We start from the raw sequence: 23,570 nt of genomic DNA on the forward strand, positions 1-23,570 counted from the left end.
AAGGTCCTTTCTCTGGAAGCCACCCATCTCACCTCCAGATACCACATACACACAGCGTAGATGCCAAATTCCTGATCACCCAACCATGGTTAGGAGAATGGGAGTGCCCCACAGGCATAAACACTTCCTGCCCATTAATTTCCCCTCCCTTCCCTTTTGGACCAGCCATGATGCAGCATCACATCTGCACTATTATCAATGCTTTTGTTGCAACTGTGGTTAAAATCAAGTTTGCAAACTCTGGTTTGAGCTCACCATGGTTAACACTAATATCGATGCAGACTCAACACTGCAGCATGATTCATTCCACAAAGGGAAACAGGAGTGTGTTTATTTATTATTAAATCTCTATCCTTCCTCCCCAAGGGAGTGTTATAGGAGAAGAGGATGATACAGAAGAAGTGTCATAATTGCATCATCCTTGATCTTATGAGGGGCGTCTGTTTTTCCTCAGTCCCATTATAATGCAAATATTGGAATTGTACTTATGCTGGTTTGTACTGCTTGTACTTCAGGCCTTTGGCATGAATGATGCCATCTAGCTAAGCACCATTCATTCCTATAACAGGAACAGTCTCTAATGGATTATGCTTAGATTCAGATACTGCACGATCAGTATATATGATGCCTTACAGAGTTGCATAGGCAGAAAAAGGCAGTTCCCTTTACCCAAGGACCTTACAGTCTAAAATAAATGGAGAGAGACAGGGAAAGTGAAAGAAGAATGTGGGAAAATATCATTAATGTACATAAGCTTGGTTATAGTTGGAAATGAGAATTAAGAGGATAAGGTGGTGTTCTGCTTTGACATTCATGTCTTTTTAACTGCAGGATAGTGCTGTCTTTGGATTTCAGAACTATCCTGACAAGAGCTTCTTCACACAATACTTGCTTTTTAAAAAGTACTCTTAAAGTGTGTGAATGTGACAAACATGCCTGATACAGGTGCAATCACTCATCAGATAGTCATGATTTTCTTCAGTTGTTTGTGAAGTGTACACTTGGTGGCAAATTTGGATTGTTGCTATATAATGTGTGAAGTGGCCAAGAGTAGGGTCTTTTACCATTATTGAATTTTATTCAGAAATGATAGGCACAGATATTGCTAGGTGGAGCTCAAATGCATGTTCAGTTATGGATAGAATCTGACCTTGGACTTACAGTATAAAGATTCAGTGGCAAACTGATACATCACCTTGTTTGTGCCTGAATGTACTCTTGGCCCTTTTAATCATACTTTAATTGGAGAGCTGTAAGTTACTTCTGCTTGAAGCATGTATATGGTGAATTAAAATACTGACAACACAGATCAGTTTGTCCCAAGATGCCCAACTCTTTTTTTTTAACATGAGGTTAGGGGTGCACAGCAAAAGGCAAAGTCAAGTTCTTGAAGAGCAAACAGATGAGCATGTGGTAATTCTGCCTTGTCTGCAGCTGATTTTCATTAGCAGCGCTGAAAGCATCTTGTTCATTGTAGGACCAATGATGCAATTAACATTCCTGTCTCATTTCCAGATAGACCCAGGCGGGATCCCCCCCTCTCCCCCTCTACCACCCTGCTGAAACTGGAGACATGAAGTGGAATGTCTAAAACTGTTTATTTTGAAAGACAGAAGCTGTGGTGCTGCAAGAAATCACAATGTTCTTTTCAGGATAACAGTCCCTCCCTTCCCTTCACATTACAGCTCAGTTTGTCCCCTTTCAATAAGTAATTTTAGTACTTTGGAACCTTATGGTATTTATTCTGAATAACAGTTTCATATTTCCAAGCACAGGTTGTAACTGCCAGGAAAAATAGAATTAATTTTTCATTTCCTTCAGAGCCACTGTAGCTATGATCAGGCTTCACAAGGCAAAAAGAAGAATTAGGATAAATAAAGGCTGGTGTAGCAGTCCTGGAGCCAACATCTCAGACTCATAGTTTTATCAAAGAATAGTTAAAATGCATAGCGCTGAGGTATGCCATTGCAATCCTTAATTTGGTTAGGCTTGTCTCAATTAGCATTCATTGTTCTGACTGCTGCAAAACAACTTGACTCGCTTTCTCTTCCTTTTGCTTATATTTGAATATCTTCTCTTCACAGGAAGTTTTCTTATCTGATAACCATTCTTCTTCTTTCAAAGGCTTTGGATGGAATATGAAATTAAAAGAATTGTACTGTAGTGGAAGTATTTCTTCATTCATAGAAATATGATGGGTTATATCTGCTGTGCTTTCTTCGATACTTTATTTTGATAATTTGATGACAAGCTGTGCCCCAAAATATGTTTGGAAAAAGAATAGTATAATTAAAGGCTTTAATGGGTGCTGTGGTGACTTTAGGCTGGATAAATATTGCCAATTCCCTGTTGTGACCTTTGGTAATCTTAGAACTTGCATTGTCACTTTTCCTTAGCTCATTCCTGGCTTCTGTTTGCCCCCAAACGCCCTTGTGCCTTTTCTTTTTTTGATGACTGGTATTTTTCCTGTTTATATCAAATTGCCATTTCTTCCACCGCTTAGTATTGCTCTATCTTACGCTCTAGAGACCCTAACCTATCCGCGCTGACTGCGTTTGCAGAAGAGTGATCCCTCGTTGCAGCAAGCTATTGTAATTGTGCATGGCATTACTTAGGATCACTTGTAAAAACCTCCATGTTTAGGTGCAATATACCTTTCAGTGCCAGATGCTGGGGGCAAGCAAATGAGAAACCTATTGCTGCCATGCTCTTGTGAGTTGCCTGCCTCTGTTGCACATAAAATGATGAGCTTTGGTCTGATTTTGCAAGACAGCTGTCATGCTCCCTTCAAGAATGTAGTTGAAGTTGAAGTCTGTGCCAGTGTTTCCATGATTACCTTCATAATTCTAAGGTTTCTTGGGTTTTTCAAAGGTAATGTGGCCTGGCATCCTGTGCATGTGCTGAAGTGCTTTTGCATGTGCAGAAGGAATATCTGACTACAGCTCTTCATGTTGCATCATTTTTTATTTTTTTAATGGTTCTCTGAGAGGTAGATCAGTTCTCTGGGATTGTGCTTTTTGGGGTGGGTGTGGGGAGGATATCTCTAGACCCATTACTGGGCCTGGTTTCTGTTTGCCGCAACCATGGTTTGCAGGAAAGCATTGTCACATCTCTACCAGATGCTAATGTCTCATTGTCATTTGGCAGATTCTGGTAGCTATAGAACACAAATGCTTTGGATAACAGGAGCCTAGGAACACAAGTGGAAACTTGTGTCTGCACATGGAAGTTCTGTGGTTTCTGCCCCTCTGTTCTTTGCATTTCACTGATACAATTGAACTAATCCTGCATGCTTAAGTAGTCTTGTTTCAGCATCTCTATTGTACATGCACACAAACAGAAGTAATTAAATCAGTTGTGATTTGCTGGAATTACCAAACGGAAAGTATAGGAGGAGCAAAATTACACTGCAGGGCTCTTCCCCCCCCCCCCAAGAAACTCAAGCGCACTCAAACAAGTAATTGTGTGCTGGAATACATCCTGTCCAGATGATTAATAATCTCACACCTGCCAAATCTCATAGTTTCTGTGTGACTCATAACTGCCATGTGTGGTGCATCACATGATGCTCTCTATGAACACTACCCTACTCATGGTTTTGGTGGACCACAAATGTGGTTTTGTCAGGGAAGAGATTATAACAGTTCATTTATCTAAAGTGCTCTAAAGGAGTCAATAACTCAGAATCTCAAAACTTTTGAAGTACAAAAGGGAGCACAAGTCAAGAGAGTGCTATTGCTTGCAGGCTTCCTGTCAGCATCTAGTTGGCTATTGTGAGAACAGGATGCTGAACTAGAGGGCCTTTAGTCGGATCCAGCAGGGCTCTTCCTACAAGAAGTGTTTCCTCCCCTATTAAGTTATGCAGCATGAGATGAACTTGAAGGAGAACTATTCATAACTTTCAGTAGTTTTTAACCACGGCTTGAAGATTTGACCCTGTCCCAGTTGCACGAGTGCCACTGTATTGTGTTTTTCTGTTGTCATCCCCTGCTGGTTGTAGCAAGTAACAGATGGCGGAAGACTGGAACACAGCAATCCCTGCCAGAAGACACTGTTCCCGCTGTAGAAATGGCTGCTCCAGCTCTACTGCATTCTGTTCAGAAGCACCACCTAGCTACATGTTGCTAGAACTAGCAAGAAAAGGGAACAGAAGAGCCTTCTCAAACTGAAAGTCCCACTCCCAGGAGCTCAGATGCTCTTTGGTGCTGACAAGTAGCAAGATGCTGCTTCTGTCCCAGGTCTTAACCTCTGCTTAGTTACTTCATTGGCTAATACTGCAAACATCCTGATTGATAATGACAGTGGGGGAAACAGCTGTGATTTCTGATTTTTTGTTTCCCCCCCTTGACCTTTCCTTTGATACCACTATATCCATTTGAGAAAGGGCTGTAAGGTAGAGCACATGTTTTGCATGCAAAAGATCCCGGGGTTAGTTCCTGGCATCTCCTGGGAAAAATTCCTGTCTGAGACCCTGATGAGCCATTCCCTGTATATAATTCACTATACAATTCAGGCTAGATGGAGCAATGGTCTAACTCAGCTTCCTATATTCCTATGTGATTTGCTTCTTCGCTCCTTTCAGTTAGCTCACAAAATATGTTGCTTACCTTTTCTTCTTTTAGATGTCCCGGGATGAGACAGTGTGTAAATATTGTGGAGTCAGTTATTTGATCCTTCATGAGTTTAAGCTGCTGGAAGAAAAAATGAAAGCAATGGAAGAGAAAGTGAAGTTTTATGAAGGAAGTGTGGAACGGGAGAAAACACTTCAGGAGAAACTGCAGCACATAAGTCAAGATTTTGAACAGTGCACAGCAGCTAGCAAATCAAAAACAGAAAGGTTGGAATGTGTTATTCATCCTTGTTTTTTAAATTAACAAACTCATTAATGTCATTCAGAGGAAAGCAGGCTTTAGCTGTCTTACCAGACTCAGCTTGCATCAGGTATAGCTTCCACATGAATTCACGTTAGTTAAACCATAGATTGAATGATTCTTTAGAGGTCATTATCTGCTACTTGAATTGTTTAGTACCACTCAGTAACATCATGGGAGGAAAATGGAAAGTTATTTCAAAGTTTGCTGTCATCAAAGGTGAGACTTAGATTTGATAGGTTTTGAACAACCTAAAGGCTTCTCTTGTTGTGAAAAAGACTGTGAGAGTATAATTTTGCCCTTCCAGATGTGCATGGGAAATATACTGTCAATCATGGGCAGAGACCTGCTGCTTAGACAGCTGCTGTAACATTGGTTCCCTGCAAACCACGGTTTGCTAAAGAGGAGCCAACTCAGTGTTTTTTTTAATTTCTTGCCCTTTTTGATACAAATGCTCCCTTCCCTTTTCAGCTTTAACCCTGGTTTAGTGTTACATCTGCATTAACACCAACAGTGGCAAAGAATAACCAGGGATCCAGTCTTAACCAGAATTTGAAGCCAGGTTTGAAATAGATTTTCAAATTTAGACTAAGAGGGAACCATGCTAACTTTGGTGCAAATGTAATGCCAAGCTATAGTTAAAGCCAGGAAGAGTAGGAGAATTGTATCTGAGAGATGAAGAGAGAGGGGGAAGCAGTGCATATTATTGGGTTCTGATTTCTAAACTATAGCACATAGGAAACTGATTTGCAGGGAGCCATTGCTACATCTACACTAAACACTAATGTCATTTAGTCATAGCTTTAGATTTTGAATCCTAATTCAGATAGTACATCTGGCTTAGAAAAGAGAGATTTTGTTTAATTTTATTGAGAAGTGAAAGTGGATCGCTCACAGATTCTAAAAGTATTTTTTCTATGGCATCACACATACTAGGTATGGCATGAGCACTCTCAGCAAATACTACTACTACTAAGCATTTCAATTAGAGAGTGTTGAAAGCACTTGACACATTTTCTTAGAAAAACAGTTTTGTACGGTAGGATAATAATTATTATGAATGATTCCTTAAAATGACTTTCTAATCTAGATTTGCAGTAGAAAGAGTACTTTGACTCTTATGACCAGTGAATCATTGGTTTTGTTGTGAAAGAGTTCCTGTTACAGGTTGCTGACTTTTTCCCCCTTGCTGCTTACCTCTACTTCCACATCCATTAAGATGACTCTTGGCATCATAATCCTGACAAATGACAGCAGCAGGGTGGGACTGGGTAAATGTGCAGACCAGGGATCCATTGTATGACAACCAAGGCAGGAAAACAGGACATCAAAACTCAGAGGGGAAAAGGTGAAAAAGAATAGGTTTGGGGCCTGGCTGGACATTTGAGGAACTGCTTTGTGTACACAAGATAAAGGGCTATTGATCTTTTCTCTTGAATGCTCTGTATTCAGAGCCCAGGTGTTCCCAGACCATTAAGCTGTGGACTTTCCTCCAATTTACAAAGGAAGAGCACAAAGGTTCTTGATGCAAGAAACACTTGAAATGGGGTGGAGGATATCTCATTGGGTAATGTGCTTTACTAATCAACAGGGGACTCCTGTTTGACAGCCTCAACATTAACTAATTTGGCCTTATTAGTATATGATGTTTGATGTAACGTTTCATTCTGGGCGGTATTTCCATTTAAATCATTCTTAAAGTTACTGTTATGTTATTAGCCATAGAGCTGTGATCTTTCCAGGCCCCAGTTCACAGACCCGTAGAATGTGGATATGGATTTGTATTCCTTTCTCATATATTTGAACTATGTTGTTGTTGTTATGTGCCTTCAAGTCAATTTCAACTCATGGCGACCCTATGAATCGGTGACCTCCAATAGCATCTGTTATAAACCACCATGTTTAGATCTTGTAAGTTCAGGTCTTCCTTTATGGAATCAATCCATCTCTTGTTTGACCTTACTCTTTTTCTATTCCTTTCTGTTTTTCCCAGTATTATTGTCTTTGCTAGTGAATTATGTCTTCTCATTATGTGTCCAAAGTATGATAACCTCAGTTTCATCATTTTAGCTTCTAGTGATAGTTCTGGTTTAATTTGTTCTAACACCCAATTATTTGTATTTTCGCAGTCCATGGTATGCGCAAAGCTCTCCTCCAACACCACATTTCAAATGAGTTGATTTTTCTCTTATCTGCTTTTTTCACTGTCCAACATTCACATCCATACAAAGAGATCGGGAATACCATGGTCTGAATGATCCTGACTTTAGTGTTCAGTGATACTTCTTTTCATTTGAAGACCTTTTCTAATTGTTTCATTGCTGCCCTCCCCAGTCCTAGCCTTCTTCTAATTTTTTGACTATTGTTTCCATTTTGGTTAATGACAGTGCAAAGATATTGATAATCCTTGACAAGTTCAGGTTAAAGCCTCAAATCTGTTCCTTATTTGATCTTTATAGTCTTCTGAGATGTTATTTATATTGTATTTTGGCATTATGATTGCTTTGTTGTTGTTCTTTAGCTTTACAGTAGGGCCCCACTCATCTGGCGGGTTACGTTCCAGACCCCCGCCTAAAAGCGAAATCCGCGGAAAAGCAGAACTCCTTCAATACAATAGTGCCCGACGCCTGAAAAATGCTATAAAAGTGGAACAAGCACTGTATGAGTGGGAGCTTACTCTAATTTTAGCCTCCGTATTAGCGGAATGCCGAAAAGCGGGCTGCTGAAAAGCGGGGCCCTACTGTACTCTGGTTTTTTATATGATCAGTTCATGATCTGTACCGCAGTCTGCTCCTGGTCTTGTTTTTGCAGAAAGTATGGAACTTCTCCATCTTCTGCTACCAATTATATAATCAATTTTATTCCTATATTGACCATTTGGTGATGTCCACATGTACAGTGGTCTTTTTGGTTGCTCAAAAAATGTGTTTACAAGAAACAAATTATTGGCTTCGCAGAATTCGATAAGTCTTTCTCCTTCATTTCTATCTCCTAAGCCCCATTTCCTCACAATTCCTAGTTCTTCTCTGTTCCCTACTTTTGCATTCCAGTCCCTCATGATTATCAGAACATTTTGTTTTGGTGTGTGATCAATTTCTTCCTATACTTCTGCGTAAAATCTCTCCAATTCCTCCTCTTCTATGTTTGCTGTTGGAGCGTAGACTTGGATGATGGTTATATTAATAAAAAATGTAAATGTACTGCCTTCAAGTCGATTCCGACTTATGGCGACCCTATGAATAAGGGTTTTCATGAGGCTGAGAGGCAGTGACTGGCCCAAGGTCACCCAGTGAGCTTCATGGCTATGTGGGGATTCGAACCCTGGTCTCCCAGACTTTGCATTATAGCTTCTAATTGCTTTTGCCGCATCACTTGTCACTATTAAAGCAACCCCGATTCTTCTTAATTTGTCATTTCCAGCATCAAATATTTTGTAGTTGCCTAGTAGTTGAAAGATCCTCCATGGTGCAGAGTGGTAAGTGGCAGTAACGCAGCTGAAGTTCTGCTCATGGCTGGAGTTCGATTCCAACAGAAGGAGGGAGTTGAATCTCCGGTAGGAGGGGTCGCGGTCCACTCAGCCTTCCATCCATCCGTGATCAGTAAAATGAGTACCCGGCATATGCTGGGGGGTAAAGAAAGGCCGGGGAAGGAACTGGCAATCCTACCCCATATATATGGTCTGCCTAGTAAATGTCACAAGACATCACCCTAAGAGTCAGAAACGACTCTCACTACACCTTTACCTTTACCTTTAGTAGTTGAAAATGTCCCATTCCCATCAATTTTAATTCACTTATGCCAAGTATTGTAATATTGATGCATTCCATTTCTTGCTTGACAATTTCTAACTTTCCCTGGTTCATGCTTCTCACATTCCATGTTCCTATTGTGTACTCTGGACTCTCCTTTTGCATCTGAGCGCATCAGCCTCTGGGCTTCCTTTCGGCTTTGACCTAGTGGCATCATTAGTCACAGTGCTGCTCGTCCTTGCCCATTGTTTTTCCATAGTAGCTCGCCATCTGATCTGGGGGTCTTATCTTCCAGCACTATCTTGTGTTGCATTTTGGATACTCTGTTCATAGGGTTTTCATGGTAAGAGGTATTCAGGGGTGGTTTACCATTGCCTTCTTCTGAGTTTGGATGTGTCTTAGTCTGGTGCCTCAGCTTTGACCATTCCGCCTTGGGTGACCCTGCTAGGAATCTAGCTTCTTGGTCTAGACTCCTGACGCCATTGCTCTCAGCTTCTTCGACACTCTCAAACTCCCTCACCATGTTAAGGCGTGCATCCTAGAGGAGGCTGACAACCCTATGTTGTAGAATATGCCATTCTTTTCCAACAGTTTTCACTATGGTAAGAGAGAACTTACTGCCAGACCAAAGCTAATGGCAGCTGCAAGAAACTTAATATGTGGGTTCAGCCTTGTTTTGAACAATTACTAAGCAAAATTGAGAGGTGTGTAAATCTAGAAATAAATTGGCAAAACTGGTAGAAGATGGCTGGATCTCAGACAGGAAAATTTCAGAGCTTACTTATAAACAAGTTTGTGATTCTGAATTGTTTTACACAGTTATCACCTTATATTTCCCCAAAACCATGATGAGATTGAACAATAACCCTGATTAAACAGCACGTTATAAAAAGAAATCTAGAAAGAATTGGCAAAACTGGTAGAAGATGGCTGGATCTCAGACAGGAAAATTTCAGAGCTTATTCATAAACAAGTTTGTGATTCTGAATTGTTTTACACAGTTATCACCTTATATTTCCCCAAAACCATGATGAGATTGAACAATAACCCTGATTAAACAGCATGTTATAAAAAGACAATGTATATTTTAGCGTTTGTGTATATTTTTCTATTTTTTAAATAATAAGTATCTCTACAAATTCTTTTTCAAGTAGTTGCTTTGTGTTGAATAACACTATGTCAGTATAAGGCAGTTTCTGGTGACTGACAAATCATTCAGAATGCTATATGTGCCATGTTACTTTGCCCATAAAATACATATACTTTCTAATCTAAGACTAACATTATTAATTTAAACATTTATAATCACTGTTTGTCCTCCAGGGAACTAATAAATAAAACAACAATTCATAAAATGAATTGAACACTGAAGGACAAGATTTAAAGACTGCATAACTTGTACATGGTGTATTTCTAGATGCAGTGTGAAAGCCACTAGCTCATCTTATGCAGGCCATGGGAAAACAAGCAGCAGGTGAGAGCCAGCAGTCTCCCCACCTCCTTTCTGGAATCTGCAATCCAGCTTTTGCAGAACATATTAGCTGATGTTTCTCCACTCACTAGTGTGCATGAGCATTTTCTTCAAACGCAGAACTGAGGTTCACCATGGCCATTGCCTTTGATTTACAACTCATAGACTGTCCAATTAGTTCTGTGCATCTAGGGGGGCTTTGTGATGTGTTTCTGTCACAGCAGCTTACGCTGCATGGAGATCAGCTTTTGAAACAGGAATTGCATGGGGATGTAGTTCAAAGGCAGGCAGGGTTGGGGAGAGAAATGCTACCAGTCTAGGCTTCTCTACCGAGAGATCCTAGCTACACTTCACATCTATTTTAGAAAGCAAATCTCTAGTTTATTTATGTCTGCAAATACAAGTCTCTGTATAGAATTGAAAATTATTATTATTACTATTATTATTACTATTGTTATTTATTGCATTTATATACTGCCCCATAGCCGAAGCCGAAAATGGCGATGGTCTTTGAGATCTCCTAGACCTAGTAAGATTTGTGGGTGGCTATTAAGCGTTTACACTCCCCTGAAGAAGTCTCTGTCATTTTTTTCTGATAAAATGTCTGCTGCCCTCTTTTCTCTTCCATGCCATTCTCCTTGCGTGCATGGGTTGTCATCTTGCTCTGTGCTGATTTCTTCTGTGTTCAGCATCTAATCATATGCTGGCTGTGATAGCAAGATGTTCAGTTTCACAGTTCATGTGAAATGTACAAGTGCAGAAGAGATCACTATGTTCTTAGTTGTTGTTTTTTCTCGTAGTGCCCAGAGTTAATCATCCCTAGAGCATAGTATGCTTTTCATGGTTTCATATGCTAAAAATTAGCAAAGTAACAAAGATTTTTCTTTCTCTAGTTTTGCTTTTTGATGGGGAAAATGCAGTCAGAAGAAGAACATGTTTGTGTTGCACATCTGAGCAAAATAAATTATAGCTGTTTGTTATTCCCGAAAGTATGTTGTTTCTATGCTGGAAGATTTTTAAAATTAAAATTAAGAATTTTTAAAAAGAATGGTGGTTCTCTTGATGCAAAATGCATTGTCATGTGCACTGTTCAGACTTTCTCCCTGTAGCAATTTCATGACTTGCCAGGGTTTTCCAATTCTCATAAAGTCAAATAAATGTATTACTGAGAAAAGCAGGTAGGTCTTCCAGAAAATGAAGAAAGCTCACCTCCTCCTGTCATGAACCGCACTGTATCTGCAGTTCTCAAACACAGACATATGAGGGGCAGCTTGAGTTGAGGGGGATACAGCTGAGCAGTAGGAGGTCCCACATTAAATCGCTGGTATCTCCAGTTAAAAGGATCTCAGACTAATGGAGCAGTGGTACTCTGACTCAGCATAAGGCAGCTTCATATGAGAAGTTTGAGAGTCTGACTTCCCTCCTCAGGAGCTATAAGTCCTAAGAAGCAAAACAAAACAACATGCCCAGAAGGTAGCTGTATTAGCTCTTTCTGGCAAAAACAGCAAGACTCCTGCAGCACTTTAAATGCTTATTTATTTATTTAAAGCATGTTTACTGTGACCTGGGAGACCAGGGCTCAAATCCCCACAGAGCCATGAAGCTCACTGGGTGACCCTGGGCCAGTCACTGCCTCTTAGCCTCAGAGGAAGGCAATGGTAAACCCCCTCTGAATACCGCTTACCATGAAAACCCTATTCATAGGGTCGCTGTAAGTCGGAATTGATTTTTTGTTTTGATTAGTCTATTTCTTTTTCTATTTTTTTTGAGGCAGTCATTTCATTTTTACCGTGTACTTTAGCTGCAAAGGCTCCTAGAGCAGCTTACAACGACAATCTTCAGGCATACAATAATTTTTAAAAATGACATTGAGATTGGGTGGGAAGAGGGGAAAAACAAATTCTGGCACTAGCTTTTAATTTCAGAGTTATTTTGATGACTTGCTGGAATTGAAACAGTTCAAGGAGAGAAACAGGCAGGCGTATCAGCTGAGCTGTTGGGGCAGTGCTGCTTCCCTCCCCTTCTTTCCCTCTGCTGAAGCCTGTAATAGCTACTGTCAGGGGAGAAGTGAGAGAGAGGAAAAGCCTGCTAGAGCTAACTTTTCAGCAGAGCTGATAAAGTGGCCCTACTTCCCTTCACTCCTTTGCTGTAGTCTGATGGATTTTTTTTTAAAAAAACTGTCCACCTTGTTAACTGCATTGTTAATCTTTAAGATGTTACAAAATACAAACCAGTATCAGTCACACATAAGCCATGCTTCTCTCCCTTCACTGAAGGAAGACAAGTTTCAAATGGCAAGTGAAGAAAGCTTCCTTCACTTCCCCAGACATAAGCTTTGAGAAAGTGTACAAACTTTGTACAAACTCTAACCCCATTTATCTCTAATGGACACAAAGCAATGGACACAAAGGACACAAAGCAACCTCTTTATGGACACAACCTCAAAACCTCTTTAATGGACACAAAGCAACCTCTTTAATGGACACAAAGCAACCTCTTTAAAGAACCATTAAACAATATATATATGTTGCAAAAGGTTTTCCTGAAAATTATTTTGGCGGGGAGGTGTGTGTGGGGGTCTCCAGTTTTGACACTACACCACACTGGTTCTCTGAAATTTAGTTAAGCCTTGTGAGCAGCCATTTCTCATGCAAAACCCATCCTTGTTTTCTTTTTCCTCAGTCACACTTGTAGATGCTCAAAGAGTTGTGTTCATATTTGGAATGGAGGGGCTTACCACAACCAGCTTCAGAAATGCTGATTTAAAAATAATTGATTGCATTCACTTTTTAATGCACACCCATGAATCATGATGTCATATACAACTGGGAGAGCTGACTATTCTTTTCAAGGCATCCCCATGAGATATTTATTACCCAGTCCTGGGAAACAGACAAAAATGGCACTTTTTTGCAAAAGAAAATGTGATGAAGTTGTTTGGAAGTTTATTTTTTCAGAAGGGTGACAGAATGTATTTTATGGGTATCAGATGTTAGTCTGAATAATTGCAGGAAAATACAAATGAATGCAGTTACTTTATAAGGAACAATAAGCTCAGTTCAAGAATCATAGGGCTCAATCACATGGAGGGTTAATGCGGATCTAGTGCTTTTTGCAGATCCTTATAATTTGGACTGTTTGCATGACGTTTTTGCCAATGCGAGTGCATTCAGCTGCTATTGCCTTTAAATCCAGATTAAATCAGTGCGATAAAAATCCGAAATTGGTTTGAAAATCTGCACCTGCTTCGGTGCCAATCTGCTGTTGTTGTTTTTTCTCCACTGTTTTCGGCTGCACTGGTTGTTCGCCATTTTAGATCCTCCCTTTCTCTGCCCCCCTACACTGTCTATGGACATCATTTTGTTTCCTGCCACTGATGAACAAACTTCCTGTCAGTCTAGGCTTACTTTCCCCCCAGCAAGTTCCTCGGTCCTCTAAACCAGCTATGCACTCTGTTTACTCGCTATTTTACTTTACGAGCCAGACGGGGGCAACTGCCACTCTCCCTTGCGCCTCTCTCTGCCGGGTAGAGGAGGAGGAGGAGCTGCTTTTCTCTGTGCCAGTTTGTGGGGAAGAGACTATGTGGGTATTTAGGGCCAGTGCTCGGGGCGCGAGCAGGCGAGCAGCCCCATCTCCCCTCCCCTTCCCTTTGAGGCGGTGGCGGCAGTGACAGGGGTGACTTGCTGCAGGATGTGCCAGGGTGGCCCTGCTTGGCTTTCTGAAGGGGAAGGAGAGGGGGGTCGACCCAACCCCCCATCTAACACTTTCTGACCAGGACGCAGTTGTCTCATTCACAAAGAGGTTGTGTGCGTGCACACACACAAACACAAAAATATACACATTGCACACTATAAACATTTCATTCCTTCTTCACAAAAAAGGGCTTTGTCTAGAGGAAAATAAACTGACAACAGAAAAAAAGTAATTTGGTGTCAGTTGCACCCCCCACTGTCTCCTGGCTTAGCGTGAAATTGACAGAAACCTCTCCCCTTCTCGATTAGCGATGGGGATGTTCCGGAGGGAGTTAACATTTAAATGGGGCAGAACCACAAGGAAACCGATACCAATAAACGTGAATGTGTGTGAACCACACAGCAAATTGGAAGGTGGGGAGGATGGACGTGTGTGAACTGTGGAACTCTATTGTGAAGGGGAAAGCTTCAAATTCAATTTGGAGTTTAGCTCCCATGTGAACCTGGCCATAGAATTGTAGAGTTGGAAGGGGGCTATAAGGCCATTGAGTCCAACTGCCTGCTCAATAGCTGCAAGTTTTGTTAGCTTTGGAATTACAGTTTTCAAAAACTACCAATCTCTGATTTTGCCAAAGGGCTTTGTTGGAAAGAAAATTGCTGCTTTGTATATCATGGTGTATTGTATATCATATTGTATTTTACACAACCTTGTATAAAGATTAGTTGCATGTGTTTCATTCTGTAAACTTTAGGCATCTTTGATTAAAATGTTCAAGTGGAAGGACATTCAGCTCTGCCTTTAATATTGCTTAAGGTCTTTTCCACACAATCCTGCAAAGAATGCCCCACCTGATTCCCTGCCCCCCAAGAGTCTTCATTGAAAAATAGAAGTGTGTACACAAACATAGAGGACATAGGTTGCTGCCAAACTTGATCATATTAATCAAAAGTCCGTTGAGACATGTTCAATTCTAGGGAGATCTCTCCATCTGGTTCAAGTCTTCGAAGTACAGCCTTTCCTCCACTGGGTAGACTGCATTTGTTTTTTCAGCCAATAAATTTTAATCCCACTTTTCTTCTTAAGAGCCCAGGGCGGCCTACATTCTCTCTCCCCAATTATTTTTAGTGCTCGAAACAACCCTGTGTGGTATGTTAGGCTGACGGAGTGACTGGTCCAAGGTCACTGCAAGCTTCATCAGGGAGGGGGATTTGAACACAGTTTTCTCCAGTTTTGGTCTGACTCTCTAACCACTATCACAGCATTGTCACTGGTCATTCTGTTTTTTGAGGAGAAATCTTTCTCAGGTCTAATCAGATCATCAAGGAGTTACAGCACTACAATAATCACCCAATCAGTAGTGGCAGCATGGTGGGGCAGAGTCCTCCTCCCAACACCAGTGTTGCTGCAGCTTACTTAGACAGCAGTAGGGTGGCAGCAACGGCAGAGCTGCACAGGCATACTGGCTTCTGAACCCATTAATTACCTTTAGTCAAACATGCAGCCCATGATGTCATTTGATGTGGCCCCCCAACCCCTCCTGAAGCTGCCCCGTTCTTTGATTCCATCACAGTTCCATCTTTTATTTGTGTTTTGTTCTTACTTTGTCTGGCTTTTAATTCTCTCTCTCTCTCTCTCTCTCTCTCTCTCTCTCTCTCTCTCTCTCTGTAGTTTCAGAACAATTTGAAGGGGCAGAATTTTATTTGATGCAAATAATTTTTTAAAACAAACAACAACACCTGTATAGTTTGAGAAAGTTCTCCACTCCTCCAGCTGTCTGAAAACAAATTGGTCGGTTTCTGCTGTGGATGTTTCGGGGGGGTGGGGGTGGCACACCAAAGGCAGAAAGGAATTACTTTCACTTGCATTGCAGAACAGCGACTGAATTGTTTTGTGGTACTGAAAAAAAAATCCTCTGTATTAATTTATAGTAAGAGTAAACCTATTAAATTCAGTAAGGTATACTTCTTTATAGAGCTGCATAAAATTAAAAATTTGAGGTAGCTATGGTGAAAATAGAAGGAGGGTGGTCTTTATTTTAGATTAGTTCATCCAGAATTAATGTCTCCGGTTATTTCTGCCACTGCCATAGTGCCCCTGAGAGATTACCCACAAGGTAATACAAAAAAGGTTCCCTAGCCCTGGCCTAAATGGAGTTCAGAGCATGAAGATTAAAAATAAAGATGGCTGGAATGAGGACAAGGAGATTTGGTCAGAAGTCAAACCTTGTAAAACAAACCTTTTATTGATTCATTAAATTTACAGGCCACTTTTATATTTTTAAAAAAACACCCAAGATGGAGTACCAATTAAAAACAGAAAAATAGAAATTGATGCATAAAAATTAGTCAGTAGTGGAAGGGGAACAGTGGAGCAGCAAACGGTTAAACAACCATCTTCAGATTGTTACAAATCATCACTTCCACTAGTAGCAAACTATGTGTGCTGATGACTCTGTAACAGAACAGAGCCACTGAGAAGCAAGAGACAGATAACAGGGTAATTCTGATGGTTTGCAGATGTATAATTAAAAACAACATCAACAACTAATGGGGCAACCCTTCCAAAACAGCCCAGTGCTCAGTAGCCATAAAATGTGAAGTGTCAGGGCTCATTCACATGGTGTTTAAAGCTACCTGTATCCTAATTTCTTTTGCCAGTATCCATTCAACTTCATTCTCTGCCCAGTGGCACCTCACACTTTACCCTTCCCCAGTTTGGATTTTCCTGATCAACTGATAGTCCAATAAGAGAAAAAAATCCAATTTAAATGCACATGCTGCCTGACTGTGAATGTACTGAAGTGCATTGTGAGATCACATTGTGGACATTTTTTTAGCATATGTGGTGAATGTTTCTATTTGCTCTCACTTGAATGCAAAGTAATCATTTGTGTGTGTGTGTATACATTCACATACAACTATTTAATGGGAGACTGCTGTTGCACAAAACAGTGCAAAAATAAGATGGACCCTTCAGAATATAAAAAGGAACTGGGTACTTGCTCACTTTCCAAATCCCTTCCCCCCCAATAGCTAATTCACCCCGTCATGCCTTGGCCATGTATGTGTGTGAGACGTTTGTTGTTGTTACATGCCTTCAAGTCAATTACAATTTATGGCGACCCTATGAATCACTGGCCTCCAGTAGCATCTGTTATAAACTACCCTGTTCAGATCTTGTAAGTTCAGGTCTGTAGCTTCCTTTATGGAATCAATCCATCTCTGGTTTGGTCTTCCTCTTTTTCTACTCCCTTCTGTTTTCCCCAGCATCGTCTTTTCTAGTGAATCATGTCTTCTCATTATGTGTCCAAAGTATGATAACTTAGCTTCTAGTGATAGTTCTGGTTTAATTTGTTCTAACACCCAATTATTTGTCTTTTTCACAATCCATGGTATGCACAAAGCTCTCCTCCAACAGCACATTTCAGATGAGTTGATTTTTCTCTTATTCGCTTTTTTCACTGTCCAACTTTCACATCCATACATAGAGATCAGGAATACCATGGTCTGAATGATCCTGACTTTAGTGTTCAGTGATACCTCTTTTCATTTGAAGATCTTTTCTAATTGTCTCATAGCTGCCCTCCCCAGTCCTAGTTTTCTTCTAATTTCTTGACAATTGTCTCCATTTTGGTTAATGACTGTGCCAAGGTATTGGTAATCCTTGACAAGTTGAGTGTTCTCATTGTCAACTTTAAAGTTACATAAATCATCAGTCGTCATTATTTTAGTCTTTTTGACTACAGCTGTAGTCCTGCTTTTGTGCTTTCCTCTTTAACTTTCAACAACATTCGTTTCAAATCATTACTGATTTGAATCATTCTGCTAGTAGTATGGTATCATCTGCATATCTTAAGTTATTGATATTTCTCCCTCTAGTTTTCACACCTTCATCTTGGTTGAATCCTGCTTTCGGTATGATATGTTCTGCGTATAGATTAAACAAATAGGTGTTGACGTGTGTGCGTTGTTGCGTGAAACAGCATACATTACGTTGGAGTTAAGTTGAGCAAGAAACTTCTTCAGAGCATTAGATCATGTTAAGAGTCTTTATTAAGACATTATGGCCAAAGGCTTAAGAGTAAATACATGTAGAGTTTCTTCAGTCACCCCCCTTCTGGTACATCTCTCCAAAGGTAAACACAGAAGACAACCTCTCAGTTCAGAGGCAATACACAGAAGACTCAGCTTAACACAGATAGCTGCTAGAACTTTTCCCAGTTTATCGCGATGGCTACCATAGCAACGGCCTTGACAGTCCGTTCCCAGACTGGGCAAAGACATAACTCCCCCTAGTTACAGTTTTTCAGACTTGATGGAAAACAAACTCAGTGACATTGCGGTTCAATGGTCAACAATCCCCCCTTTTTTCCCATCATGTCTGTAACTCATTACAACAATAACAATACATTTCTCCAATACATCTTGCAATACAGCTTACATTTCAGTACATTTCAAAACATCTCTGTACATTTAGCTAGAACGTTATTCAATCAAACTTTGGCTCATTCCAAGCCTTGTCACCAGTTTGCCAAATTTCTCCTCACACAAAGGCTTGGTCATTATGTCAGCCACCATGTTGTTAGTGTCACAAAATGTCAGGTTAACGAACCCCTGCTGCACACAATTCCTTACGTGAAAGTATCTGACACTAATATGTTTTGTTCTTTTGGTATGAGCTTCTGATGTGGCTATCTTGATGCAGGTCTGATTGTCTTCATATACAGTAATCGGAAATTGCATATCAATGCCTATCTCCTGCATGAGCATTGCGAACCATTGTAGCTCATTACAGGCCTGTGATAGAGCCACATACTCTGCTTCTGCACTTGAGGTTGCCACCACATTTTGTTTCTTGCTGCTCCAGTCAATGCATGACCCGTGCCACATCACAACTATGCCAGAGGTTGACTTACGACTGCTCAGTTCCCCTGCATGATCTGCATCCACAAAACATTCAAGACCTCCTGTCTTTGCTCCTGACAAAACCAGACTCTTTGTCTTCGTGCCTTTCAAATAACGCACTACCCTTTTAATTCCTTGCCAGTCAGCCTCTGAAGGATGTTCTACCTTCCGGCTTAAAATACTGACTGCATTACATATGTCTGGGTGAGACACCTTCACCAAATATTGCAATTTCCCTATTATGCGCCTGTACTTCTCAGGTTCTGTACAGGGCGTCTCCTGCACATTCTGTTGGAAAGCCACAACCATTGGAGTCTTCACAACATTACATTCTGTCATGTTGCATTCTTCTATGATCTGATTTATTTTACTTTCCTGACTCAATGTTATGCTTCCGTCTTCTGCTCGCACAATATCCGTGCCTAAATAGTGTGTGACAGGCCCCAAATTCTTTGTGTCCACCTGCCTGCCCAGTTGCTCATTAAATTCTCGTTCCTCTTGCTGCTCATGATAAATATACATGATGTCATCAACGTAAACTGCACAGAACGTGGTTTTCATCCCCTGTCTCTTTATATACACACATGGATCTGCCTTGCATCTTTGGAATCCCATTCCATGCAACACTCTGTCCAATTTCTCATTCCGGCAGCGTGCACTTTGCCGCAGTCCATATATTGATTTATGCAGTTTACACACGAACCCTTCCTTTGACACAGAACCCGGAGGCAGTTCCATATATATCTCCTCTCTTAAATCACCATGTAGGAATGCCGTCCCTATATCGTAGTGATTTACACTCATGTTCTGCATCGCTGCCAGCTTCAGCAGCACACGAATGGACTCATGTTTCACAACCGGGGCGAAAACAGCTTCATAATCTGTCCCATGCTGCTGGGTGAATCCCTTGGCAACCAAACGTGCCCTGTACCTCTGTACTTCCCCGGAACTTGCTTTCTTCTTCTTAAACACCCATCTGCAACCTATGGCCTTTTCCCCCATAGGTAAATTTACTAATGTCCACGTGCCATTCTGTTCCATGGCTTTCAATTCTTCCTGCATGGCCTGTTGCCACTTATTTTTCTCTGCCTCAGGCATCAGCCTAATTTCATTAAATGAGGTTGGTTCCGCACATTCCACGTGCTTCATTTGAATGGTTAATGCCGACGGTGTCACAACAGCAGTCTGTTTACAGCCCTGACTGTCATTCTCTTTCCGCCCCATTAAACTCAAGGCATCAGCACACTTCACACCCACGGACATTCTAAACTGCCCCTGTGTCATGAATCCCTGGCAGACAACTTTGTCTCTTCTCTGCATAAAACATTTTCCTCTATCAAATGTTACACAATACCCAGAAGTCACCAGTTTTTGAACTGATAAAATATTATGAGCCAATTCCGGAACAAACAAACATTCTGACATTATCCCAAGTTTATTAAATCTCACCAGTCCTCGGGCTTCCACCCGTTTCTGTGATCCATCTGCAGGTTGCACAAAATCCTGCACTTCTTCTGAAGCATAAAACAAACTTCTGTCTTTGATTAATATATGGCTTGCCCCGCTGTCAACAAGCCAGTTAACAGGTCCTAAATCTTGAGACTTCTGTTTACAAACAAAGTTCACACTTCCCTGCTTCAAGCCTCCGTCCCTGGAGTTTTGCTTGACTGCACAGTCTTTTCGGAGATGCCCACGAGCCCCACAGGCATAACAAGCCTTTAGCCTTTGATGCTCTTGCTTGTTTTCCTGTCTGCTGCTGCTTTCTTCTTTCAGCTTGGCTCTTTGCTTTTCCTCAGCACTTTTCGCCTCTTGTCTCCGCTGCCATTCCTGGGTCAGGTTTTCCTCAATAAACACAACGTTCAGACCTCTGTCAGGCATGGCTTCGAAAGCCATGACCATATTATTCCAAGTCCCATCGAGCGAAGCCAGGATCAGATAGGTCTTCTGAAGTTCAGAGTGTTCGATGCCTCGGTCCGTCAGCTCAGCAAACAGGCATCTGAATTCCGTGAGATGCTCACACATTTCGCACTCACCCGTGAAGCGCATTTGATAAAGCTTCCGTGCCAAACACAATCTAGATCCCGCAGTCTGTTGCACATGAAGAGCCTCCAACACGTCCCACATCTGTTTGGCGTTTGTAACATCTCTCACGTGTAGCAGTTGAGAGTCAGATAGAGCCAGAAGTATAAAAGCCTGCGCCTTCTGATCTCTACGCGTCCAGGCCGCAGTCAGTACCGCCGGAGTGGGTCCATCTATTGTGTCCCATAAATCCTCTTTTATCAGCAAAGCCCGCATCCTCGGCTTCCAGCTGCCATAATTCTTTTCCGTCAATCTTTCCATTGGCAAGCCTCCCCCAGACAGGTTTACAGCCATGTTGCTCACCTCTGTCTGGTACAATCAATCAAGCTGCCCTCTGGAACTCCGTCTGCCGTTCAGACCAGCAACTTACTCCCGTGTAATGCGCTGTGGATCTGGGCCCATAACCCCTGTTGACGTGTGTGTGTTGTTGCGTGAAACAGCATACATTACGTTGGAGTTAAGTTGAGCAAGAAACTTCTTCAGAGCATTAGATCATGTTAAGAGTCTTTATTAAGACATTATGGCCAAAGGCTTAAGAGTAAATACATGTAGAGTTTCTTCAGTCACCCCCCTTCTGGTACATCTCTCCAAAGGTAAACACAGAAGACAACCTCTCAGTTCAGAGGCAATACACAGAAGACTCAGCTTAACACAGATAGCTGCTAGAACTTTTCCCAGTTTATCGCGATGGCTACCATAGCAACGGCCTTGGCAGTCCGTTCCCAGACTGGGCAAAGACATAACTCCCCCTAGTTACAGTTTTTCAGACTTGATGGAAAACAAACTCAGTGACAGTGCAGTTCAATGGTCAACAATAGGGTGATAAAATAGACCCCTGTCTCACACCCTTTCCGATTGGAAACCAATCGGTTTCTCCATATTCTGTCCTTACAGTAGCCTCTTGTCCAGAATATAGGTTATGCATCAGGACAATCAGATGCTGTGGCACCCCCATCTCTTTTAAAGCATTCCATAGTTTTTCATGATCTACACAGTCAAAGGCTTTGCTGTAGTCTATAAAGCACAGAGTGATTTTCTTCTGAAATTCCCTGGTCCGTTCCATTATCCAACATATGTTTGTGATATGATCTCTGGTACCTCTTCCTTTTCTAAATCCAGCTTGGACGTCTGGCATTTCTTGCTTGATATATGGTAAGAGCCTTTGTTGTAGGATCTTGAGCATGACTTTACTTGCATGGGATATTAAGGCAATAGTTCGATAATTACTGCATTCCCTGGGATCCCCTTTCTTTGGAACTGGGATGTATATGGAACGCTTCCAGTCTGCGGGCCACTGTTTAGTTTTCCATATTTCTTGACAAATTTGTGTCAAAATTTGGACAGATTCAGTCTCAGTAGCTTGTAGCAACTCTGTTGGTATGCCATCTATTCCTGGTGATTTGTTTCTTCCAAGTATTTTAAGAGCAGCTTTCACGTCACATTCTAAAATTTCTGGTTCTTCATCATATGGTTCCTCCGTGAATGAATCTGTCATCATTGTATCTCTTTTATAGAGCAGTGTATTGCTTCCATCTTCCTTTTATTTTATCTCGATCAGTCAGTGTGTTTCCCCTGTTGATTATTCCACATCCTTACTCTTGGTTTGAATTTCCCTTTCATTTCTCTATTCTTTTGGAATAGGACTCTTCTACGTTTTTTGTTGTCCTCTTCTATTTCTATACAATAACTATTGTAATGGTTCTATTTGTCCCTACGTATTAGTTGCTGCATTACTGCATTTAGGGTTCTGACTGTGTTTCTATCTCTTTTTTCCTTCTTTCTTTAACCATGTTAAGATTTTCTTCAGTCATCCATTGAGGTCTTTCTCTCCTTTTAACTAGAGGTATTGTCTTTTTGCATTCTTCCCTGATAATGTCTCTGACTTGAATCCATGGTTCTGGTTTTTTATCAACTAAGTTGAAAGCCTCAAATCTGTTCCTTATTTGATCTTTATGTTCTTCTGGGATGCTATTTAAATTGTGTTTTAGCATTATGATTGCTTTGTTGCAGAAATCTAATTGCATTCAGCAACTACTGTAAATATAACACACCAACTTTCTCCTAGTTAGCTTTCTGAGCTGTTCCCATTAAAATGAGCTTAGTCTGGATACAACTCATTCGCAGAATATCTGAAAGGCGCCCTTGTGCATAGTGAACATGTGGTGGCTGCCCGCATGCACATTCATTGCTCCTCATTTTGAATGCCTGAAAATAGCTAGCATGAATTATTTTCAAACTACTTTCAGCTCTCTAAAAAAACCAACTATGGTTATCTTTCTTCTGCTTAACTGAACAGTGAAGCGCAACCTGTTCCCCACATTCTATATAGCATGTCCTGCTTGTTTGCAGCTGTTGTGATATGTAATTTGCATGTAATTTGAGATGAGGAATTAATTATCTGATATGCAGCCCAATTCTATGGATGTTTGTTTATAACTTATTTGCTAATAAGCTTCTATAGGATTAGTAATAAATAAGGCTTATTTGCTTCCAGGTCTGTGTGCACTGATAATTACAGTCTATTAGTGCAATCCTAGGACTGTCTACTCAGAAGTAAGTCTTACAGAGGCAATTGGATTTATTTACCAGAAAGTGTATGTAGGATCACAGCCTACTGTATAAAAATGGTGTGAAGGCTCTTAGACTCAACTCTCAGCAGGATTTTTTTCCTCTTTTATTCCTTTTACAATGAATCTGGGTATATGAAGCTATAATCTAGGATAAATTGTCTTTGCGTGACTGGGTGGTCATTTGTTAAAGACCTGTTGACATTGTAAGGGGAGAAAAGCACACCCCAGCACTC

At 41.0% G+C, this 23,570-nt stretch overlaps 1 protein-coding gene across 5 annotated transcripts in view; it reads left to right on the forward strand.

Annotated features, from left to right (window-relative positions):
• LEKR1 (leucine, glutamate and lysine rich 1) overlaps positions 1-23,570 on the forward strand; it is a 132,053-nt gene that overhangs the window by 24,478 nt on the left and 84,005 nt on the right. For 4 of the 5 annotated variants that reach the window (XM_061637129.1, XM_061637127.1, XM_061637126.1 and 1 more), the window contains exon 3: positions 4,623-4,837. The exons of the other annotated variant lie outside the window; for it this stretch is intronic. In XM_061637129.1, coding sequence (XP_061493113.1) covers positions 4,623-4,837 — 215 coding nt within the window. The remainder of the gene's footprint in view (positions 1-4,622; positions 4,838-23,570) is intronic. 5 annotated transcript variants of the gene reach the window in all.

Source organism: Rhineura floridana, chromosome 7 (genome assembly GCF_030035675.1).
Source record: "Rhineura floridana isolate rRhiFlo1 chromosome 7, rRhiFlo1.hap2, whole genome shotgun sequence".
Classification (NCBI taxonomy): domain Eukaryota; kingdom Metazoa; phylum Chordata; class Lepidosauria; order Squamata; family Rhineuridae; genus Rhineura; species Rhineura floridana.